A 22,777-nucleotide genomic window follows, 5' to 3' on the forward strand; every position below is an offset into this window, starting at 1 on the left:
GAATTCAAAGAACAGCGTTTAAAAACTGTGCATGTGATTATCTTAATTCACCAACTAAAAGCCTGGAAGTACTAATCTCTGTTCAGTATCTTTTATATATGTGACTGTATCTGCCATGCCCAGATATTTTGACCACCTCTCTGTCCATGGAGATGTGGAACATTGCCTCACCTTTCAGTGCAGAAATATAGTACAGACTTTTTTTTTATACAAAATAAGAACTGTGATCTAGGCCACTCCCTGTCAGGATAATTTCTGAGATGAGTGTTTGATTAAGCAGTGCATTTGGTAAAGCCATAAGTTTATCTTCTCACTCAAACACCATCTTTCCAAATTTATTCTACAGGGACTGCTCACAAAGTTGGTTACCTACTGTGCCACTCACTGAATCCTTTGACAACCATCTCCCTTCTCAGAGGGAGGATATTTCGAAAGGTGGTGCATGGATAATTTCCTGTGGCAGTGGCTGTTCTTGTGATTTATCAAACAGGGCACTGCAAGAAAAGCACCTGTAATCCTGAGGACACACAATACTACACCTTATCTCTCGCAAAGAAATTCTGCAGCAGTTGACTTACCACACCCAGGCAAAGGCTGTGCTTCCCTCCCTGCCACCAGTACTGATTATCTATTTATTGCAAAGCACTTGATTTAAACCCTGAATTTGTGCACTGTGCCCTTGGAAAGCAACATGTACTGTGCTTTTGGACAGTACTGATTGTCAATAAAATGTAATTTAGCTAAAGCAAAAGTACTGATTGCCAATAAAGTGCAGTTTAGCTAAAACAAAAAAGCACATATTTCTAACAAAAAGCTTCCACAGCAGCAGAGGCAGTAGAATTGGTCAAGAAAATACCGACATTATTAAAACTGCAGGTTTAATTACTTTGATTTTAATTACCAAACTCTTGTGTTCAAACTTTCAAATGGAATGGCAGCAAGAGCAGTAGGAATTTTTAAAGATATCACCTGAAAGCTGTGTTAAAGAACAGTAGCTAAACACGTTCCTACTTCTGTGCTTATACCAAACATATACTCTAAATACACCAAATCCTGGTGTTAAGAAGGTTGCCACAGAAACCCTCCTGTGTGTATTCAGTACCATTCTTTGTCATTTGTACATAGAAAAGATAGAAATGTGTCTTTTAACAGCCAGATAATCCATCTCCAGGATATAAACAATTCTGTGAGGTATGGTGAATGCTATTAAAAAAAAAAAATCAGAACCAAATGTAACCTGTAATCATTTAGATCAAGACTGGAGGAAAAATAGTTCTGTTCAATGAAATATACAGGAAGCATTTTGGAGAACATAACTTTGGGGATTCTTAAACAAAGAGAGGAAAAAACTGACATAAATTCCCTACTTTTTCATTAGAATTTTTAATTTCTAGCAACCTTCGGGGTGTTCATTTTGTATTTTACCAAAGTGCCATATACAGAGATAGAGAAATAATGGGAGGTTTGGAGTTTGATGTAACTCCCAGAATTAGTCTGAATCCACAAGTTCAATGTGCATAGAGAAAAATCGTTCACACAGTCTTGCTTCAAGCTGCTTAACAGCTTAAAATGATAAAAAGTCCTTAACACAATTTAAGAACTTAAACCACTTAAACTGTCTGAAGCAGCTTGTGAGTTTTAAGAGTTTTGGCAGGCATGGGAGAGGCAATCCCTGCTGAGCTACAGTCCTGGGAACAGAGTGGGCAGGATTACCACATGGTGTGTCCTGGCAAAGGGGCCCCCTCAGAGCCAGTCTTGGGAGGCCTGGAGGTGACATGATGGAGAAGATGGAAGAGTTTTCTATATATTTTTACATAGTGTTGTCTATAAGCCCAGAGTGCTTTGCTTTAAAACTGCTGCAGGGAATCTTACAGGGATGTGAGGTGTAAGCAGTGGCACTCACCAGTGAAACAGGGTAGAGGATGGTAGAAAAATGTTATCTATAACAAGTCTTTAGCTGTGGAAAACAATTTCAGCTCATAGGCCAAGGGAAGGCTCCTCAGGAGCATTGTAAATAATTTTTTTGTGAGAGAGCTGCAAGACCAAATGTTTTGCTTTTGTGGTTCCAGGAGCTGGAGGCAGGTGTGAGGTGACGTATGTGGTGCCTTTCAGATGATTTGAGGAGAATTATTGTTTCTCTTTTTCTGAAAGGTTGTTTTTTGGGAAAAAGAAATGGGTAGGGGTGGGAGAGTTGGTTTAGTCTGACCCGTCTCAAACAGCTTTATTCAGTTGGTCCTAACAGAAGCATGTCTTTGTTATTATGTGACGTTATACATCCAGAGAATATAAAATAAACCACTATTTATGACTAGTTTGGTCCCTACTGCCACATATGGTGGTCAGTGGTTGAATGGTAAAATTTTCTTATGGCAGTGATGTTCTTAAGTGTTTAGAAACTTGGCCTGGTTTCATTGATGAAGTCAGTGATTTGCACCTTTCTGTGCAGGAGAGGCTGTAAAACAGGAGTGAATTACATTCTGTACAATTTGAAAATAAATGGCGCATTCACAGCCACTCATGTTGAGGCCCATTTACACTTTCAGAGTGGTATGATGAGTAAATGAAAGTTTGGCCTGTGTGTGAATGAAAAATGCCTGTTCTACCAGAGGCTGTGAAAAGAGAGAGAGCGAGAGACTTGGTGGAAATTGGAAGCAAGACTTTTATTTACTTGTTTAAAACAGTCGTATTGATTTGGAGACACGGGGAGCATTGGTATAACTGCAAACTAGTTCCACTGAATTCTGCAAGGTGTTTCTGGAGATGCTGACGAGCCTGTAAATTTACATTTATAATCTGAGGTTTACTTATGCTTGGTCTTTGTTGCATGATGCTTTTGGGCAAACTTGGCATAGTAATATATTACATGAATGATATCTGTCCAAAAATATTCTTTACTGGAGTGAAAAAGAGCTTGAGTATAGTTAAATTCGTATGTTCTCAATACAATCAATTTATTCCTTGATTTTCTTTTATGATGAGGAATAAGGTCCTGCAAATGTTACTCGGTGAAGGTAAGTGATTTCTGACATACATAGAAAGGAACCGTTTAATGAATGAAATTTTGGTAATGTACTATGCAATAATAATATCTCAATATCACTTGAATTTCAGAACATTTCAGGATCTGTCCAAACAAATGGATATATCTTACGGTACAGTCAGGGACTCAGCAGTGTACGAATACTTTAAAGCAAAAGGGACCAACCCACTGGAGCAGGATAACACATTTGCTGAACTGTGGAGGACTATCAGTAAGAACAATGGGGCAGATAATTGTGTATCGAACCCTTCTGAAGGTATCAGGAAGGTAAGACTGGATCACAAGGGTTTTAATTTAATTTTTGTTCTGTATCCATGTTGTTTGCATGTAGTTTATAATGTTAAGTCAGAGGAAAGCAGATATATAGTCATTAAAAAAAAATTAAAATCCACATCTGAAATTCCTTTTTTATTAACTCAGTGGCAGATAAGACTCATTATTTTGGGGTTATGGTTTTGAATTTAAGTATCTTAGGTCTCCCTAAGTCTTCAGCACATAAATCCTTCTTTGGATTTGGCCATAAGGTTTCTCAGTTTATTTACCATTTTGAATATCATTCTTTACATGATTCAGCTACTGACTCTTGTCCTTTGCTTTGCTGAGTGGGTTCTTTTCTGAGTTGAATTGAGCTTATTGGAAACATGCATAAGAATCAAAGGATTGACTGAACATATACTCATTCATCTTAGAGAATAAATTTAATGCAAGATTTTCTTCTGTTTATTCCAAACTCTTTCATATGTCACTGTGCTTTCACCTAACTTTTCTTCCCCTCAGGTATGAATACACTTTTTTTTTTTTTTCATGAAACTGACCATTGATGTGGGATTTAAGGACTGATGTATAGACAGTTTGAGATCCTACATCATTGTGCCAAGTCTTGTGATAAACAGCCCTGGTTCAGATCATGCAAATACAAACATCCACACTTTCTGACTCTTAATTCTGCCTCTCTTTTCTCCTTCCTGTCTTGTGGCAGAGCAAAACCAAATAGTAAATAACATCAAAACACGTGGCCAGGAGTACGTTATGGCAGAAGAGCTGCAGACTTGGTGAAAGCTTAATGTACTGCTCCTTTAGTGAAAAAACCCAACTCTTTATTTGTCACTTGATTTTTTTCATAAAGCAAGCTAACAGCTGTTATTAATACAGTGATTGTTTGATCAGAGTTACTCTGCTGTCAGTGAAACGCTGATTCTGAATAGATATATGACTAGTTCCTTATGCTTTTTAAGTGGGAAATAATGCAATTGTTGAGGCCTGAGTTTCTTAGTTGTTTGAATCTTTGAAACCTTCTCTAAACAGTTAAAGGGAAAACATCCAAAATTTACTGGTTTTTACAGTGTTGTAACGGGGGTAAACACAGTAACACAGGCCACCCTATTTCCTGAATCAAAGTCCTATAACATAGCATCGCCAAATGTTTGTGTGACTTTTGGACAAAATCCTTATCCAAACACTCTTGTGTCATTTCAGCACAGGAGTATTTAGTCAATAGTTTTGGTTCACCCTGCTTTTTCCTCAGTCTCCCAGCTGAGCTTTCCTAAAACCCTCTGCTCTCAGCTCAAATAGCCTTTCTGCCTTGGTACAAGATAGAGCTCTGGCAGTAGCAAAGGCTGTGCAGTATTATTTTTTTTAATCTGCTCAGCACCTTAAGAAAATGTTGCCCTTATTTTGAGAGTCTTGGTTAGCAGTTAAAGGAGGTAGGAATAAGGGTATTAAGTACCTTTCTATATCCCCTAGCATTAAAACCATTAATACAACAGTATACCTTAGAAAAATGCACAGTGATTTACTTTGTTTCCCTTTTTTACCATTCTTACATTAGTGTATGCTCTTTAGGCATGAGATTGTAAATACTCTTATTCTGTAAACCTACTGCATGATATGCCTAAGCCAGAAATGTAACTGCATATTGGCAGGCTGTTTAGAATACCAGTTATATGCCTGCATGGAGCTAGCAGCTCCATCCTATTAATTCGATAGTAACTTTTCATATATAGTTTGATTTCAGTATTGCAGGATAATTTTTATATAACTTGATCAGGTCGTTCAGGTAACATAAACAATAACCAAATTAACTTCAACCCCCCAAAGCTGACCAAGGCTGCTATTTGATTAGACCCCTATACGGATTTGGCTTAATGTTTAATAATATTGTCAACTAAACTGCAGTTTTAATGTCACTCTTCCTAGCTCATTGAGTTCTCTGAATAAACAGGCAAGTTTTCCATGTCAAGTGTTACATCTAGAAAGTCTGTTTTTTCTAAAGGAGAATTGACGTCAGCTAAGGAAATGGGACTTTCCATCCATAAACACATACTGCTGCATGAAAGAGATGTAAATATACCTTAAAAATCTATCTTACAGGAAATGGGACATCTAAATCTCTCTAGTATAAAAAGATCTTGAAGATATTTTTCTGAATAAGGACTTGGCCAACGCAATGTAAAAAAATATCGCTACTACCCTTCCTCCCCTTCCAACATCATAGTTCGGTTGCAGTTACAGATCAATATTGCTTCAATGCAAAACAGGGGAGTGCTGCTTATTTATGGTGCAAGCAGGTATTTCAAATGTTTGCTTCTGTTCTATTCACGTCACTTGCAGATTTTCCTACTCCCTTTGACTGCCTGAAAACAAAAGGACAGTAATGGAAGAAAGTCCTGAAAACTTGTGTGGCATTTAGTTGCCATGGCAGAGGTGACTTTTCAGACACAATACAGTCCCCTGTGGCCACAGGGACCATCTCCCATTGTCAGTGCACAGCTTTTGTGACACTGAAAGAGTCACCTAGAGAGCGTTAATGCACTGCAAAGTCATGTCAGTGGCAGAACGATGTTTCAGAGCTGGTGTGAGGAAGTTGTCCTACATGCAAAGCAGTTGAAAGTGATCATTGCAGATTGAAAAATCCTCCTATTTATCCTTCTATTCCTACCCCACATTGGGGTCTTCTGACCTCCACTACCCCTCTGGCCTGGAAGCTAAGGAGTATGCACACATGCATTCTTTCATGTGACAAAAATAGAAAATTTAAACTAGACTTGAAATTTTTGGGTTGATTTTTGGTTCAAAACAAGAATCAGTTTGATTTAATTTGGCTTTTACTGCTTGCCTAGTGAAGATATAAAAAAAGTAAACATATCTTACATGCGAAGGATGCTGAATTTAGACAGCAACTAAACATTTGGTCATAAGGAAACTTTCCATGAAATGAACATGACACTGGATAGAATGATTTATGTAATAAAAAGTATAAAATTGATATGAACAGGCCTGGGCATACTTTGTTTTCTGACCGCTTACCTTTCTAGGACATTACTTAGGACAGCAACATTGCAAATGCAAGAAAATAGACTTTTTGTGGCTCTCCTGTCCAAAATTGAAAGACCATGTAAAGAGCTCTTCTGTATAAAATTGCATACAGAAAACTGAGGTTTGAGCAGTATATTCAATAATGTGATTGTTCTGTAGATATTGCCTTATGATTGAAATCAAGTATTCGAGGAAGACTGTTCTTTAAGTATTACAGAGCAAAAGATGAGGAATGTATGACAAGATGCCATTGGGTTTTTTCTCTCTTTTTTCTTTTCTAAAATGTGAATTTAAAAAGATGATTTACAGATGAACAAGAATAGAAAAAAAAACAGCAACAAAAACTATGAAAAGCACATGTTAGTCTTCAAGAATCACAGAATTATATAATTGTTTGAGTTGAAAGGGACTTACAAAGGTTATCTAGTCCAACCCCCTGCAAGTCAGCAGGGACATCCTCCACTAAATCAGGTTGCTCAAAGCCTTGTCAAGCCTGACCTTGAATTATTTCCAGGGATGGGGCCTCAACTACCTCCCTGGGCAACCTGTTCCAGCGTTCCCCTACTGTCATGGTAAAGAACTTGTTCCTAACATCCAATCTCAATCTGCTCTTTAATTTCAAACCATTGCCCCTCATCCTATTGCTATGGGGTACTGTATACAGTCCCTCTCCAGCCTTCTTGTAGGCCCCCTTCAGGTACTGAAAGGCCACTATTTGTTCTTCCCAGTGCCTTCTCTTCTCCGGGCTGAAAAGCCCCAGCTCCCTCAGCCTGTCCTCACAGGAGAGGTGCTCCAGCCCCCAGATCATTTTCACAGCCCTCCTTTGGACCCACTGTGTCAGATCCATGTCCTAATACTGAGGACTCCAGAGCTGGATGCAGTATTCCAGGCTGTAAGAATGTAGGCACCTGGCTGAATGTAGGCTAGATGCCTTAAGGAATCATTCCTTTGCCATCTTTACCTTTTTACTCATCCTTATGTTGACAGGTTATGAAACCTTTTTTGGCTATTGCATATAGTAGAGTGACTTGTTTATTCTTTACCCCTTTGTATTAACCCTTGGCAGTATAGGTAGACAGCCAGGTAATAGTATTGCAATGCAGACATCTCTCATCCGGTTTCATACAGTGACATTGAAGTGGAGATATTTTTATGAGCATGCTAGTTTAATAAGTTGTATCAGCTATGAATGAGTTTAACAGTAGAGTCCTGTGGCTCCTATTTGGATACATCCTGTAAGGCCTGTAGTGTAGTTCAGTCTTTAATGATGTTTTGTACTAGTACAGCAATAGTTGTCTGAGGCTATATGCATTAATTACTGCTACTCTGAACCGTCAAAGGAGATGGCAAAGGAGAAAGTGGGGACAGTTCACAATGATAGCATGCCCTTAATAAAAAATTGTTTTAAAAGTGGTCGGTACAGGCTCATTTAAATCTTACCAAAGAGAAAAGATGCAGCAATTTTGGTCTGGTTTAACTCAGAAGCAAATGAATTTGGAGATCTTTGATTGCCTTGATGCAAATAAAAGGGAAGGGGGAGGGAAAGGGGGGGATTGTGGCCAAGTAGCTTACAGAAAATCCAAACAACATAGTTTTAATCTTTGTTTCCCTGGATTCTATCCACTAAAGGATAACCATCCATTTGATTTAATGTTGCATTTAAAAAACTGTGAGGGATATCAAAAAGCTGGGGTTTATATCAAAGCATGGTAAAGTAAAAAATGCTTAATTGTTCAACTGAGGAATCCAATATAATAAAATAATGAAGGGACACTTACAAGCTTAAAGGTGAATTCAAAACTGAGCATACACAAAGATGGAAAATATGCAAAAGGATGAGATGATTCCATGTCAGATCTGCAGCCACTTGCTGGGGGGGCTTGGTGATTCCATTCCCATGAAAAAATATACTCAAGACTTCAATTCCCTGCTGTGTTTTGTTCTGACCTAAAGAAAGATCTGAAATCACTCAAAATTTAAATAAAAAGTCTTGGAGGTCTACATTCGTGACTAGTAATTTATTCTCATTAGATGTTCCAGCCCATCTTTCTATTGTGCTCTGTATGTTCACTAGAGACTTAAAAAGCATACTACTTAAATATATTAGGAGACCTATGATTACTTTAACCAAACACAATAATTATTTTTTTCTTTATTGAATCCCTGTCCAGAGATGTTTTCTGCATCTTATGTTAAGTGATTTACATTCATTGCATGCACTGCTTTCAGGCATTGGTTTGAATCCACATTAAGGCTGATATTTAAGGACATTTGCATGGGTGCATTCTAAAACAAATAATATTTGTCCTAAAACTTGAGGTAATAGGAGATGCTGGTGACTCTTCTTTCCTCTGAAGAGAAAAAAAAAAAAAGAGAGAGAACTCTTTAAATTCAGAGCATGCCTTTTGTTACAAGGGCTAGCGGAGCTCTCAGAAGGGACTTTGTTTATGTACATGTTTATATGAAAAAAATGCAAAGTTACCATTTTGGTGATTGTGGTGACTAGGAAGCACTATGTAGTGCTCACACAGCACCCCTCTAGTTACATGAACATATGGAACAGGTCATATTCCATGTTTCCTACAAAACATACATCAAAGTTCATCAGCTAAGGCAGTAACATTAATTTACAATTAATAACCTCTTATGCAAGCCTTTGACTACACTTACACTTACAGCTATGTCATCCTATGTATTCCTATTAAAATGGAAGACATTTTAGCAAGGTTCAAAATAGATCGCATACTGCTGGGAGCGAACTGTGTTAGAAACATACTAAGATGTTGGAGGTCTACAAATAAACTGTAACTTGAAATACCCTCGTGGAGTAGTGACAAGCTCAGGGCTTCTTTGTTTGCTTGGGGCTTGTCCTATCTAGAAATGTAGTATAGTTTAGATTGTGTTGTGTTTATGTTGTATTTACAGGCAAAGAAAGGAAACTATGCTTTCCTGTGGGATGTGACAGTGGTGGAATATGCTGCACTGACAGATGATGAATGCTCTGTGACAGTCATTGGAAATAGCATCAGCAGTAAAGGATATGGCATAGCACTCCAACATGGAAGCCCCTACAGAGATCTTTTCTCCCAGAGGTAAGCTGAAACAAAGCTCATTTTATGGTATTCCATTCTACAACCAGCAACGACATTAATTTTGGCAATTGTTGAGTAAAGGACAACAAATAAGTGACACCAGAGTGGTTAGGAGTTCAAGCTTAAACCAAGCTGCTACTTCTACTCCATGTACATCTGCTTAGGGAGGAGGGGACTAGAAGTGTTACGTGGCTTCTCACCTCCAGGCAGCACTGTCTTTGGCAGAAGAAAGATTGATGACCTCAGAGCTTTGTGTGCGCAACATGGAAAAACTGAAGAGAGATCTTTGATTCATGACTAAGAAGCTTCCTACAGTAATCAAGTAATAATGCCCTGGTTAATCCTTTAGGGTGGAGAGACATCTCAAAGACCCACAGTGGTACAGGGAAACAAAAATTGCTGAGTGTTGCATGGGATTGCCAAACTATGAGACTACAAGACTATGCATTTAGTGATCTATGAGCTATCAGATAGAAATGTCTGTTTTAAAATGAATGTGTACACTGAAATGAAGACATGCAGTTGTGCAGACATGAGTGGCCTTAGCAGAAGGTGAGTGGGTGCTTTGCTCTAGACAGGGAGCTGAAGCAAGATTTCCTCATCTCTCCCCTGCTTTATAAAAAGGTGTAAAGCTCCAGCTGTCTAACCAGAGACAAAGCTGCCTCAAGAAAAGGATTGTTAGTAAACAGTTATCAAGCCAAATCCAAAATGAATCATTCATGGAGAGAAGGGACACTTCACAAGAGACAAAACGATGATTAATTAGCAACTGTTAACACAGGAATTCAAGCATGAAGTAACAGTGGTGAAGCAAAATCTTTTTGAATAAACTACATTTGCTGAAGTAAATGAGATGGTTGCTGCTTAAACAGATTTGTATTAAGTGGTGCACAAATAGTAGCATGTTTAGTCTCACATGATTTTGAAATTATCGTGGGAGAACAGCAGTGGAGTGGGTTGACAATTTTGCTAGAGGGACCAGCTGTTGCAGCTGAATGTAGCAAGACCAGCCACGACGAATCAATATGGTGAGTTTCCTTGGAAATGCTTTTTGCAATGCAGTGGAATTTTGACAGCCTTTTCTTTTTCAAAAGTTACTCAATGGAGTTTACCTGCTATTTTGAGTAGAAAGAAATCCTGGTATAAGGGAGTTTCAGATGAAGAATACTACATTATGGTGGTGGGATGGAGTTTTCAATTGTGGAATGGCCGATTTTACAGTACTGTGACATAGAGAGAAGACAAAAAAGGTATGAAAAGATATCATTAAAAAAATAATACTTGTCTTTTGAAATTTGTACAGGATCCTAGAGTTGCAAGAAAGTGGAGATTTGGATGTTCTTAAACAGAAATGGTGGCCACGGATGGGACGTTGTGACCTGAATAGCCATACCAATGCACAGACAGATGGGAAGGCACTCAAGCTTCACAGTTTTGCAGGCGTTTTCTGCATTTTAGCAATAGGCCTTCTTCTTGCTTGCTTGGTGGCAGCATTGGAGTTGTGGTGGAACAGCAACCGTTGTCATCAAGAGACACCGAAAGAGGTCCATAACTTTTATTCTTATCACAATTAAAAGTAGAAAACACAAACAAAAGAGAGAGCAAGTGGAAGTTGTGGGATTTTAGGTGCTCTCAATAAATGTGATTTATTTTGATTTGCCATACTAAGCTTTGCATATAACTTTTTGGGTGGTTGTTTCTAAACAAATAAAAAAAACAAACAAGCGTGTCTTTTGTGCACATGGAAGGTGCCAAACTGACAGCCCTGGAGACTAAAGTCCTCTATTTATTTATAGAGCAGATACAGCATGGGCAGCAGCAGTGCAAACTTCCCCACATTGCCCCACCAATGTGCCTCAACCCTGACCTGGAGAGACCACCTTTAGGGGTAAGAGAGTAGTTCAGAAACATGCCCTCAGTCTCTCTGCTGTGAGTGATGAGGAGGCCAGTTACGGGCACCCACCTGTGCCATCTGTGCTAATGTTTTCTCTGATATGAGACCCTATCCATCAGCTGTAACAACCATGTCCATCCTGCACAGGCTGTGCAGCTGCCAGCCAGTCGGTAGCTGTTTTCCTTCATAGCTGACCTAGACTGAGTTTGAAGAGGTACATGAGCAATTTAAAATAACACATCTAGTTATTGACTGAATAAGCCATATTGCCATGACACTGTTTAAATGCTTCCTTTCTTCTGAACTCAGTTTTATTTCTCAAAGTAGGAGCTTCTGTGTAAACCAGCCTTCACATGACGTATTTTAGTTAGGAAACTACACAGGAAAATTTCTTGGGTTTGAAGTTTTCATCAACAGCAGTGAGTTGTAGTTAGCAATGCTATGATAGAATAATCAGTCCATACTGAGATCTGTCTTTCCTGAAGCCTGTATTTGTTTAGATTAAATGTTTAACAAACTAACCTCTTGTAGTTTTGGAGACACTGAGATATTTGTAGGTGCTTTCATCTTGGAACAGATGTTTGTTACAAGGAAATAATAGCAGTGAGCTGCACTGCAGCTGGAGATAGTACATAGCCCATCAACTCCAATCTATGTTTCTCAAGTTGCCAGGAGCACTACGCTAATTGACAGACCTATCACCTGTAAGCAGTTATAGCAAATGGGACCTGAAGTGATGTGCTGCAGTCTGTAATGTCGTCAAATATTTATCAGGAAGATTGAGTTCTTCTCTCTTGCTTCTCTCATTTGAAGTCATCCACCAAGTGCTTGGTGATAAAAACCTGTATCATGCTTGTGGGACAAAGGTGCAAAGTCACTTGCCTGTTGCTCCACAAATTACAATAGTAAAAGAGAAATATTGGTAAAATGAAGCACGTCTCCCTTTTGCACAATGCAGCACTCCAAAAGCAGGCACAGGGAAAGCATGAGTAGGTACTCCTGCTTGTAAAGAAACTTTTGTATGAACTGAAGTGCACATGTAATTGCTTTTTGGTTAAATACCGTAGCATTTTGCCCTGATGCCTTGTAGAAGTCACTCTTACTGTAACCCCGAAGACCCCCGCTCATTTGCGTTGCTGAGGCCTAAACCCTACCAGTAGACAGTTCACTGCCCTGTGTGAAAGCCTGACAAAGTCAGGGACCGGGATGCTGTCTGAAGTGTCTTCACTTCATGCTGCGTGAGTACAAGAATTCATCTTGCCATACTCTGCAGCATGTTCCCGTCTCTATGCTCGGGGACTCACACTTGTGCATTTTTGTAGCAATGAGAATCTGCCCTAGAGGCACTTTTGTATAGGTAAGATGAAATAATTCACTCTTTTATTGCTCACTTTTAAATACTCAGTTTCCATCTTTTAAAAAATATCTGTATTCCAGAATTTAAATATTTTCTTTTTGCCTATCCCCTTTTCTTTTTATATTTGGAAGAATAATTATTATAGATCCCTGCCTATCCCATCCCATCTTTTCTCCCCTTCCTATCCCTCTCCCACTCCTACCCCTTCCCTCCAGTGAATTCTCGATTAGGGTTGCTTGCTCTGTACGTCCTCTTTCATAGTTTCCATGACAAAAAATGGTATATTTCTAAGCTTTCTTTTCTTATAAAGCATACTAAAACTACCTATACAGTAAAGATGTACTTGTGAAGATCACCTGTGTGCATGGCTGAGTCTGCCCTTTGAGCTTAACCACTCAGTGTTGGAGGAAGCATATTAAGCTGCGGCATGGTGCACATGAACAGGCTCAGAAAAAGGTCAGTGCTGTGGGTGCTGCCAAGAGAGAGGGTACAACGTGAGCCCTGGCACAAAGTAGGTGTTGAGGCTGAATGAGAAAGTGCATGTTTCTGGGGAAAAGGCATAAGGATGAGGGCTCACAGGCTGAGCTGTCCAGGAGGAGAAGGTATGTAAGACAGGTGGGATGGAACATAATGAGGGGTCCCTGAGAAGGACAGCTGGGTGTAAGGAAAGGCTAGAAGCACTTTGAATCAGGTCAGAGCAGCTGGAGAGAAAAGCAACAGCCATAGAGTCATGACTGGGCTGGATCTGCAGGGCTCCCGGCCTGGAGCACGACACATCCACGTTGTTGTTACCACCTGAACTCTGTTTCCACAGGGGTCCCTTGCTGACACGTTAACTGTGACACGTTAACTGTGCAAGCGCAGGCTGAACGCCACCCTGGACCCAGAGGCAGCTGCCCAGGTCCGGGGCTTCTTCTGGGGGCTGCGGCCGCTCCTTCCGGGCTGGACAGCAGGCAGCAAGAAGCGGGCAGGCCGGCAGGCTGGGCCCTGCCGCTGGGCCCTGTGTGAGGCGGGGGAAGGTACGAGGGCGGCTCGGTAGCAGTTAATGGTCGCCGGCCCTACCAGATGGCACATTGGGACTGGGAGGAGGGCCTCCGGTCACAGACCACAACATTCACTCAGATAAATTAGCGAAAGAATGTAGGAAGATTGAAGCGCAGTTATATTTGTGTACTACTAGTGAGGAGGAAGGTTTGAAATGGGATTGCTGATGGCTGCTGTAATAAAGGTAGGAAACCACGTTTCAGGAGAGATGGTGTAGATTGTCTAAAGACTTGTGATATATTTAGGAGAACCAAGTTTCAAAACTTTGGAAAGAACAGGATCTGGGGATGCAGGGAGCTCCTGGGGACTCCTCTGAGTCAGGAGCAGTGGATGAACACTGCTTAAGGGACCAAAAGCAGAAAGAATTTGATCTCCAGGTTCAGTGTATTCAGGATATTTCTGTCACTACGTATTTATCTAGCATTTGTACAGCAACAGCCATAATAACTGTCTCTTAGCTCCATCTGGTAGCCAAGGCATTAGGTCAGTAACAGCTGCAAACTTAAGACATGCTGCTGAATTCTTTCTACTCTTGGTAAAACTTTGTGAAAACACAAGTGTTGTGGTATCAGCGAAAAAAAAATGTGGCAACTCGATAGTCTCTCAGCCATTTATGTGAAGCGCAGAGTTTGTGGAGGATTACAGAAGGGGCTGAGCTTCTTGCAGCCTGAAAGCAACACTTTGGGGAAGGACAAGGGGGCATTGTTTAGCTTCTGTAACCCTTACCCTGTTAAGGACTTCTATAAATCCATTGTAGAAAACTACAGTGGATTCAGGATTGAATGATGAGTTGTCATAATTTGGGGAGCCTTTTTGTGACATCATCTCTTTGTCTTGGCCCACTTGGTAGGTTGTATCATGCCAATAGCTGCCAATTTAAAAAACAAAAGAGGTTTTGGGAAGATGGATGCGCAATTGTTCTGGCTCTAACTGCAGCTTGCTGGAGAGAAAGAGAAAGGATTTTTTTTGAGAGACTCCCATTTTGTATGTTGAGGTTCTGTGAAGTCTGTAGATGGAAGAATGTGTACAGCCTTTATAAGCATGGGAAAATGTTTTCAGCTGATGCTAAGGTGTTGATATTTACCAGCTTGTTGTCTTTTTCTCTTCCACTTGGTATTCCTTTGGCTTTTATGCAGGCTAGCCTGAGCAAATACATTGAGATTTTCAAGGACTTGAGATGTCTGTGTGGTATGAATCACAACCCTTAATTAAAATGAGTGTGAAAAGCATTAAGTATGCAACTAGGAGGAACAGGAGGCTTGTCTTGTGAAACCTGATAGCATAACTTGGATTTTGACCATTAATCTGATTTCTAGTTGTAGAGCCTTTTATAGGAAGAGATTTGACTGGAGATGGACATATCTTCCAATTGGAATATTTTTTTATTGTTCTCTTGCAGAGAATTTCTGCCCCACTCAATTTAAAAACTAGTGTTATTTCTACCCATTAAGTCAGTTCATTAAGATAAACCTTCAGGAAAGATGGACTTTATTTTCCCCAAATGAGAGCTGCCATTGGTTCACAATTATATCATCAAGGAATAGTGAAATTTCTTGCTAGTAGAGTGAAGGCTAGGTTGTTTTTCAGGCTGTTGACATAAGATATTTTTATTGTATTTGAAGCAGACTTATGAAAAACGTTTCTAATGAGTTCTACTGTAAAAATTTCAATGCTACCCTTTTAATTGTTCATTTAATCCTTATTAGATTAAGGAAAGAAAGATTAGCCCCAACATCAGGAAAAAAAATTATAGCTGCAACAACATGCCACATTCTTCTGTTAGGGGGCTCAAATTTGTAATCTCTTAAAACTGGAAAAACAGCTAATAACGTTTAAATGTCATTATTATTTTCTACATCAGAAATGTTGGAATTTGGTCATCACTTTCATCATCCTCTCCTAACTGTTGTTAATACTTATCTATCCTATACCCACAGTGAAATTTAGGCAGCTCATACATCTGTGTGTGTGAAAATCTTGAATTACATGGCTGCTATTCAGCGTGCAATACTGATTCCTAATCTTTGGACTTTGAGCTTCAGAAAATTGGGGAGTTGTGAAATAAGAAATGAATATTTATTCTGGAATCTCTGTCCAGTCACTCAGTGTCCCTTTTGAATAAGTGAGCAATCAGATAAAGTTATTGAAATTTGGTGGTGTAGAAATTATGATATATTGTTCCCCTTGAAGATAATTACTTTTGAGATCTCTTTAGAACTTTTAATAGAGCACTCATAGTTCATCCACATACTGTACTCCTAAACAATGAAAACTTAGAATAATAGATAAAATATCATATTATTTATGGAAAGAAAATTGAATTCCCGTATTTTTCACCATGCACATGATGCATTCCCTAAGAATGAATTAATGGGCAGCCTCATATCAAAGAAAATTAGTCACTTATAGAGGATAATTTTCTACTGGGGACTGATAATTTTTGCATTTTCCTTAAAATGTCCTCTAGATGGTTTTTATTGTTAATATAACTCTTGAAAGACACTATCAGGGTTGTCTATCTCAAGAAATCTTTGATTTGATTATTTTTTAACTCAGATAATCTATATTATAAATCAGAAATGTTATTTTCTTCAAACTGTCTGTGCTACTCCTGACAATGTGAGTGTTTCAGAAACCGTACCCAGAGTGTTTGCAGTTTTGTAGTGCATGCAGGTTTGGGTTAAGGAATAGCATAATTTTCTACTCTCTGAGTTGCTATTAGTCTGTGCATCATAACTTGTGTCAAATCAATAATTCATTAACAATCACAGTCTTCACAGCTTGGTTTATGATTTCTTAACTTTCTCATGCCTCTGCAAAATGACTTTATTCAACACTTTTCACTTTTCTTTTCTCACTTTTTACTTCTAAATGATGAAAAAGGGGCAGCAGTTCAGATACTGTCCAGAGTGGGAACAGCCTTGTGTGCTAGTAACAGTATGTTCTCATCCATTTCCTACTAGTCCCAGTTTAATAATGTTTTAAATGTTACCGAACCTCAAAAAGCCTGGACTCTGCAGTACTTTCTAGCTCTATAGAATAGTGGGAGGTAGCAAAATTGCTCTAAAAGTTAATTGAAAATATATTGGCAGTATTCAGGATGAAAGAAAGGAAAACTGTATCTCTGGCCAGGGCATCCTTGTTTGATCTGCCTTAAGTTTGTTCCCCTGTTTCCATGTTCATTGATATGCAAATTCTAACCTACCTCGAAAATTCGTATTTCCAGCTTTAGCAGTCATGAAAGTTACCCACTAGGTCCGTTCTCTGGTATTAGAAGACTGTGGAACTCAGTGTACCTTAGAAGTGGAAATATGAGCTAGCAGATACAGCTCCAAGGATCAAAATTTGTCACTGTTAAGATTGTGGTTTGCATCGTATTCATCTCACTTTCTTTCCCAGACACTTTTTCATGGTAATCCAGGCTTCTGTACCTTCAGCATGATGTCAGCAGTGTTGGTTTTGATTATTAAAGAGTCTTATGCTTCCACCATTATTTTCACTTTTCTCGTCTTTTTCTTTGTCACTTCATTTACCTTGTCTCCTTTGTGATGTTATCTTTTTATCTGACAATTTGATTTCCCCTGGGATGGTTCCTTTTGAAAGTGAAAGGAAACATGAGATCATCAAACTGATATTTTATTTTCCCTTCATTGCATGTCCTCTATATTTTATCTTGTTTTTATTTTAAATTATTTTTCTGTATTTTTATCACATCTGAAAGCTTTGTACTTTTTTTTTTTTTCGCTCAGTTGCATATAAATGATCATTTGTTTGTACCACTGTATTGTATTCTACTTTTCTAAGAATAAATAAAGTTTTTTGGGGAAAATAAATCATGCAAACGCTGGCAAAATAATGCATTTTGATGCCATCTAAAAAATCAGTTTCAAGCTATCTTTGGATATAATAAGCTGAGAAACTTCATTTAACTAGCATTTTTAAATCAGCAAAGTGGTGTTGATGAGTCAGTCATCCCAGAATGCAAAGTTTAATGTTTGATGATAAATATAAGCTGGAAGAATCAGTTACAGAAGAGGAAAAAAAAGGGGGGGGGGGGGGGGGGGGAAGAGAGGGAGATGTAATTTATAAATTTCCTTGTACAAGAAACTCTCATAGCTGAAAAAACATCTTAAGTAATTCAGCATTGGCTTCTTACATGACTGAAGAAACAAAATTTTCTCTTTAGAGGTCCCTAGCAGTGAAGCAGATATTCTGTAGTATCTGGTCATAGGCAGCATGCTCATTCAGAATCCAGTGAAGTCATCCAACTCTTGCTGCTGATTGCCATAGATTTAGGTCAGGGCTATAATGGATTTAAAAGTGACATGTCATCCCTGTGATTAATGACACTGGGCCCAGGTTTCTGCTACCAAAAGCAGTGTTGAAGCATGCAAATTTGGTTCCAACATATTTCTCTAGCTGCAAGGAAGGGATTTTTGTGTTTGATTTAATTTTTTTTCAGTCGTATAAGAAAAACCTGCTAATGGGATTCTGAGAGATATAAACTGGATTTACTCAGCGTGAATCTTAAGAGGGAGGGACAAAACTGAACAGAAATGAGCTCACAATGAAGTAAAAAAGAAACAACCTGTTCAAAGTTCCAGTTTGGTAATAAATTTAAGTACTTTCTTAAGTTGTATTACATCATCTATCCCAGAGAACTTCTGTGGTTACTCATGTGCTTAGTATGAGCTTATGCACTTTACTGAATTCAAGCCTTAATGTATTAGATTCTTCACACAATGTTTACAGAGCTAATGTTTGTGTATTTTATCTCAGACTGCAGTGGTATTTTAAAGTTGACCATTTGGGAGGGGAGTTGAATGTTTGGTAATAACTAAATTGGTACAAGTTTAAAATAAAAAAAAAAACAACCAAACACAAAAAACCCCCAAACTCAACACATAAACCATGACTGTTTTCTCATATTTTTTGTACATTTTTGTGATTTGTAAGTTACCATGGGCCTTGATCCAACTAAGCATTTAAACATACACATGAAATTAGAGTTTGATCCTGATCTCTCCCAAATCCTCAAAACACTTCCATTCATTTCAGTGGTGTAGGATGAGACTTGAGCTGCTTTGAAACCAACATGTATAAAGCATAAAATGGAAGTTATATGTACATCAAAGTGATTTGCTGAAGTTTGAACTTACCATACAATAATAGTAACAAGCAATTTATAAATCTACTTATCCTTTGAATCTAAATAATTTTGTAATACCCAAAATAACCTGTGGTTGATATTAGCAAAATACTAAGGAATCACAGGTACCAGTAATTGATGGTTTGGTTATGATTTTTCCATAAGTTAAGAATCATATTTATAAGCATATATGTAGAAAAGGCCTACTCAGACTTAACAAGATCCATTTCTTCAGAATTATTCAGTATCCAAGTGTTCTCTTTTGGGAAACTGCTGACCAGATTTTTATTATGCTGAGCTATTATTTGGCTGGACATGTTTTTTCTCATGTTGAAATAGAAGTGTGGGCAGTTTCCAAAATACAGCCTCGAATAAGGGTGCACAAACGTTCTCAAAATTCATTTTTTTAATTAAAACATTTATGGCGAAGTCAGGAGTAGATGTTTTCTAAGGCTTTCACATATCTGGACTGGAGAGGCTTTCTTTGCAAGGCAAGTATTGCTGGGAGGTTGTAGAAGCAAGTTGTGTCTCCTGTGCCAACTCTCTGTTTTACTCCTTGCATGATAATAAAAAGTGGGAACTTTGGGGGTTTGGTTTTAACCTGTCTGTAATGGCAAAGAAGGGGGATGATAGAGCAGTCTGTTATGCCTGATGCTCCATCAGAGTAAATCAAACCATTAAAGGTGAAAACCTACATCCCTTATGGATTAGATAATAATTTAGGATTTAAAAGCAGTGCAAAGAAGTGCAAAGAATCCATTAATTTTTAGGGAGTTTTGGTACAGAACCTTTGTGAATTTAATCTTTACTTCATTAAAGAATCATCTGTCACCTCACAGGGTCATTTTAGATGTAGTTCAATTCTGAAAGCACCACCCTGTGAAAACACAGGGCCACCCTCTGCTTGCAGTAGCTGGAATTTGCTATTTCAAACAACCTGGCCAATGTGGTCTGGTGGAAGATGTCCCTGTCCGTGTCAGGATGGTTGGATGTAGATGATCTTTAAGGTCTCTTCCAACACAAACCATTCTATGGTTCTGTGAACCAGAAGTATAACAAGTAATACGTATATATTTGCTAAAAAGATTGACATTCATTACATTATTTGCCTTACTATCTTGATCCTTTTTTCTCTTCTCACATCTTTCTTTCCCTTTCTCTCTGGAGATGGCCACTGGTGTGAGGTTGGGCCTCAGAAGCATGGTGAGAATTGATAATAAACATATAGATAACTGGTTTGCTGTTGAAAATGCTTGCACAATGAATCCTTGCTAGTTTCTGCTCATACTTACCTCTCCCTGGAACTCCCCGTGAACCTAACCTTTGTGGTGTTGGAAATGCCTGTAAATACAATATATGCTGTAAATACAGTATATGCAATGTGTGCACAGTAAAAGTTTCTCCATGTGCAAGTTCTCCTTTCTTCTAAAAGAGCTCCCAAGCAGAGACATTGGCATGCTCATCAACCAGCACTCACTCATTACTGCATTTTGCTGCTTGTGTTGAAAATTGTTTCCTTGCATTCTCTTACTGTCCTGTTGATTTTTTTAACCTCATGAAAACTGCAGAAACATATAATGTCAACCAGTCGTTTTCTTTGTAGTTGTGTTCCGGCTTCTCATGCTTGTGAACCAAGGTTGGTAAGGGCTGGAAAGGCTGAATATCTCAGCATGAGGCTGAATGTCCCCTTTTGTCTTGAGTAACAAATGAGGATGCTTTTACAACATCTTATCCTGGGGGTTTGAGTCTGCTGGTGGTTTTGGCGACTGGCCAGCATTTCTCTGTGATTGCACTTAGTTAATGGAATTTGATGGGTGTTGGAGGGGATCACTGCAAGAGACTGGGGGTCTGCCTGTTGTCACCGGATGCATCTTATTTGAAGGAAAAAAAAATAAAGACAGATGTTTAGCTGGTTTAAATTTTTGTGCATCATCAGCTTCAATGGCCTGGTGGGGAGTTTAAAGTCTGATACATCTCTGGATAATGCTTACAGGCACAAACCATTGGACAGTTACAGCCCTGTTAATAATTAAATCCTTGGCTAGGTGTGGTTTCAGATTAGATAAATCCAACCTGGATAAAGGGGACAACATTAGCGTGGGAAGATACAAGCTGCTTCATCAAGCTTCTTGCTACTTGTAGAAATTCTGTACCAAGTCACTATTACTTGATTGCTCTCTAGTTTTTTGGTTTCTTACATTCACCAATTACAGATATTTTTGGGACAGTGGGTAGGTAGGAATAAACTTTGGTAATGTGTTTGAAAGAATTTTCTATCAAATTAACATCATTGCAGTATTTTGTTATTTCTCACTTTTTTTTCCAGGTTTACTTAGAAGGGAAAAGAATATTACTGTCTCTTCATAAAGAAATATCTGCTCTCTGATGATAGAGAGCATCTCCTAGTGAATAAGGTGGCCTCTTGTACATGTTTTTAAATGAAGTTTTATTTTTTTGAAGATTGTTACACATTGAATGAAATTAATGTGTTGCAAAACTCTTACCCTTTCAATTGAATAACAGTCTTCAACTGGACCTCAGTTGATATCAGAACGCATTCTTCTAGCAGCTGTTTTATGGATGATAGCTTAGTTAACTGTTAATTTAAAATACATTGCATAGTTTCCACTTAGAAGAAGCTTGATTGCAAAGCTAGGCCTATTTATAAAAGTATTTTTTCAAGTAGACTCTTGAGGTGCGTCTGTACTTAATTCTAATAAGACTCTGCTATGGTCAAATCAGCACCTAGCAGAGTACACTTCAGAAACCACTCAGCAAATTTTATGTAACATTAAGTGCTGTTTGACTAGGTCAGTTGCCTGTGTTAAATTAATGACAGCAAACATACATCATCTCTGCATTTGTTTACACATCTCTCTGCAGTTCACTGCATTGTCAACTGCAGAATCTCTGGAATAATGAGTGTAGCAAACTGAGTTTTATTAAAAAGGGGTTATTTGTATTAATATAACACCATACTGTGTTGTCATTCTTTTGCAGCACCTGTATTACATACATCATCGCTGTTTTTGCCTCTTGAGCAAGCCAGATATGCCTGGTTTTGCCACTATGTCAGACTCTTCTGGAATAAATTAAAATTTATCTATGCAATAGCTGTAGCTGAAAGTAATGATAAATACGCTTAAACAAATGTACATGTGCAGAGCTGCAGCTTCTTCACTTCTCCTTAACAAGCTAAATGGTTCAGTCCGTGATGTCTGAAACTTCACCAACAGAAGCTTGTAGCTGGGTGGGGCTGTGGGGTTTGATGCTGAGCTAAGAGACTAGCTTCTGGGTACCTGAGCATGGAAACATCATTGTTTCCATTTTCTTTCTCTGCTTGGTTTTTCAGTTATGTGGTATGTCTGTCTGTGCATGGAAATGCCTCAGAGACTTCCTTTCTGCCTAGCTGGGTACATGTGTGCCTTCCATCCTCTGCATCTCATCGCTGCTGATATTTGCATGTTGTAACATGTGTATATCTTTATATGGATGGTAGAGAGACTGGCATGTAATTTAATCACAGTCAGAAGATGAGGGTGAAGCTTAACTCAAATTTTGAACCCCTGTCCTAATCACAAAATTGCCTTATTTTTAAAAATAGTTCATTCACAGAATGAAAGTGCAACATTGACCTTTATGTCTCTTACCGAAAGATAATGCTTCATTCATATCTTCACCCAAGACAGAAACAAACCAACCAACCAACCATAAATGTGGCATGGTTGATGATTAACACTATATTACTTTAAAAACAGTGTTTTCTGTATATCTCCTAAGGCTTCTTAAGAACTGCATTAGAGGGCTTTTAATACTTGGCAGTGTTTTAATAATCAGCATCTGACTGGGAGATAGTCTCTCAGTGTAGGTGACTGTCTGCCCACAT

General features: G+C 38.6%; 1 protein-coding gene across 1 annotated transcript in view; it reads left to right on the forward strand.

The window, feature by feature from the left end:
- The window catches only part of GRID1 (glutamate ionotropic receptor delta type subunit 1), a 532,011-nt gene that overhangs the window by 503,468 nt on the left and 5,766 nt on the right, over positions 1-22,777 (forward strand). The window contains exons 13-15 of the mRNA XM_054382279.1: positions 3,112-3,307; positions 9,281-9,447; positions 10,751-10,991. Coding sequence (XP_054238254.1) covers positions 3,112-3,307; positions 9,281-9,447; positions 10,751-10,991 — 604 coding nt within the window. The remainder of the gene's footprint in view (positions 1-3,111; positions 3,308-9,280; positions 9,448-10,750; positions 10,992-22,777) is intronic.

The sequence above is a fragment of the Indicator indicator genome, chromosome 7 (assembly GCF_027791375.1).
Source record: "Indicator indicator isolate 239-I01 chromosome 7, UM_Iind_1.1, whole genome shotgun sequence".
Lineage (NCBI taxonomy): Eukaryota > Metazoa > Chordata > Aves > Piciformes > Indicatoridae > Indicator > Indicator indicator.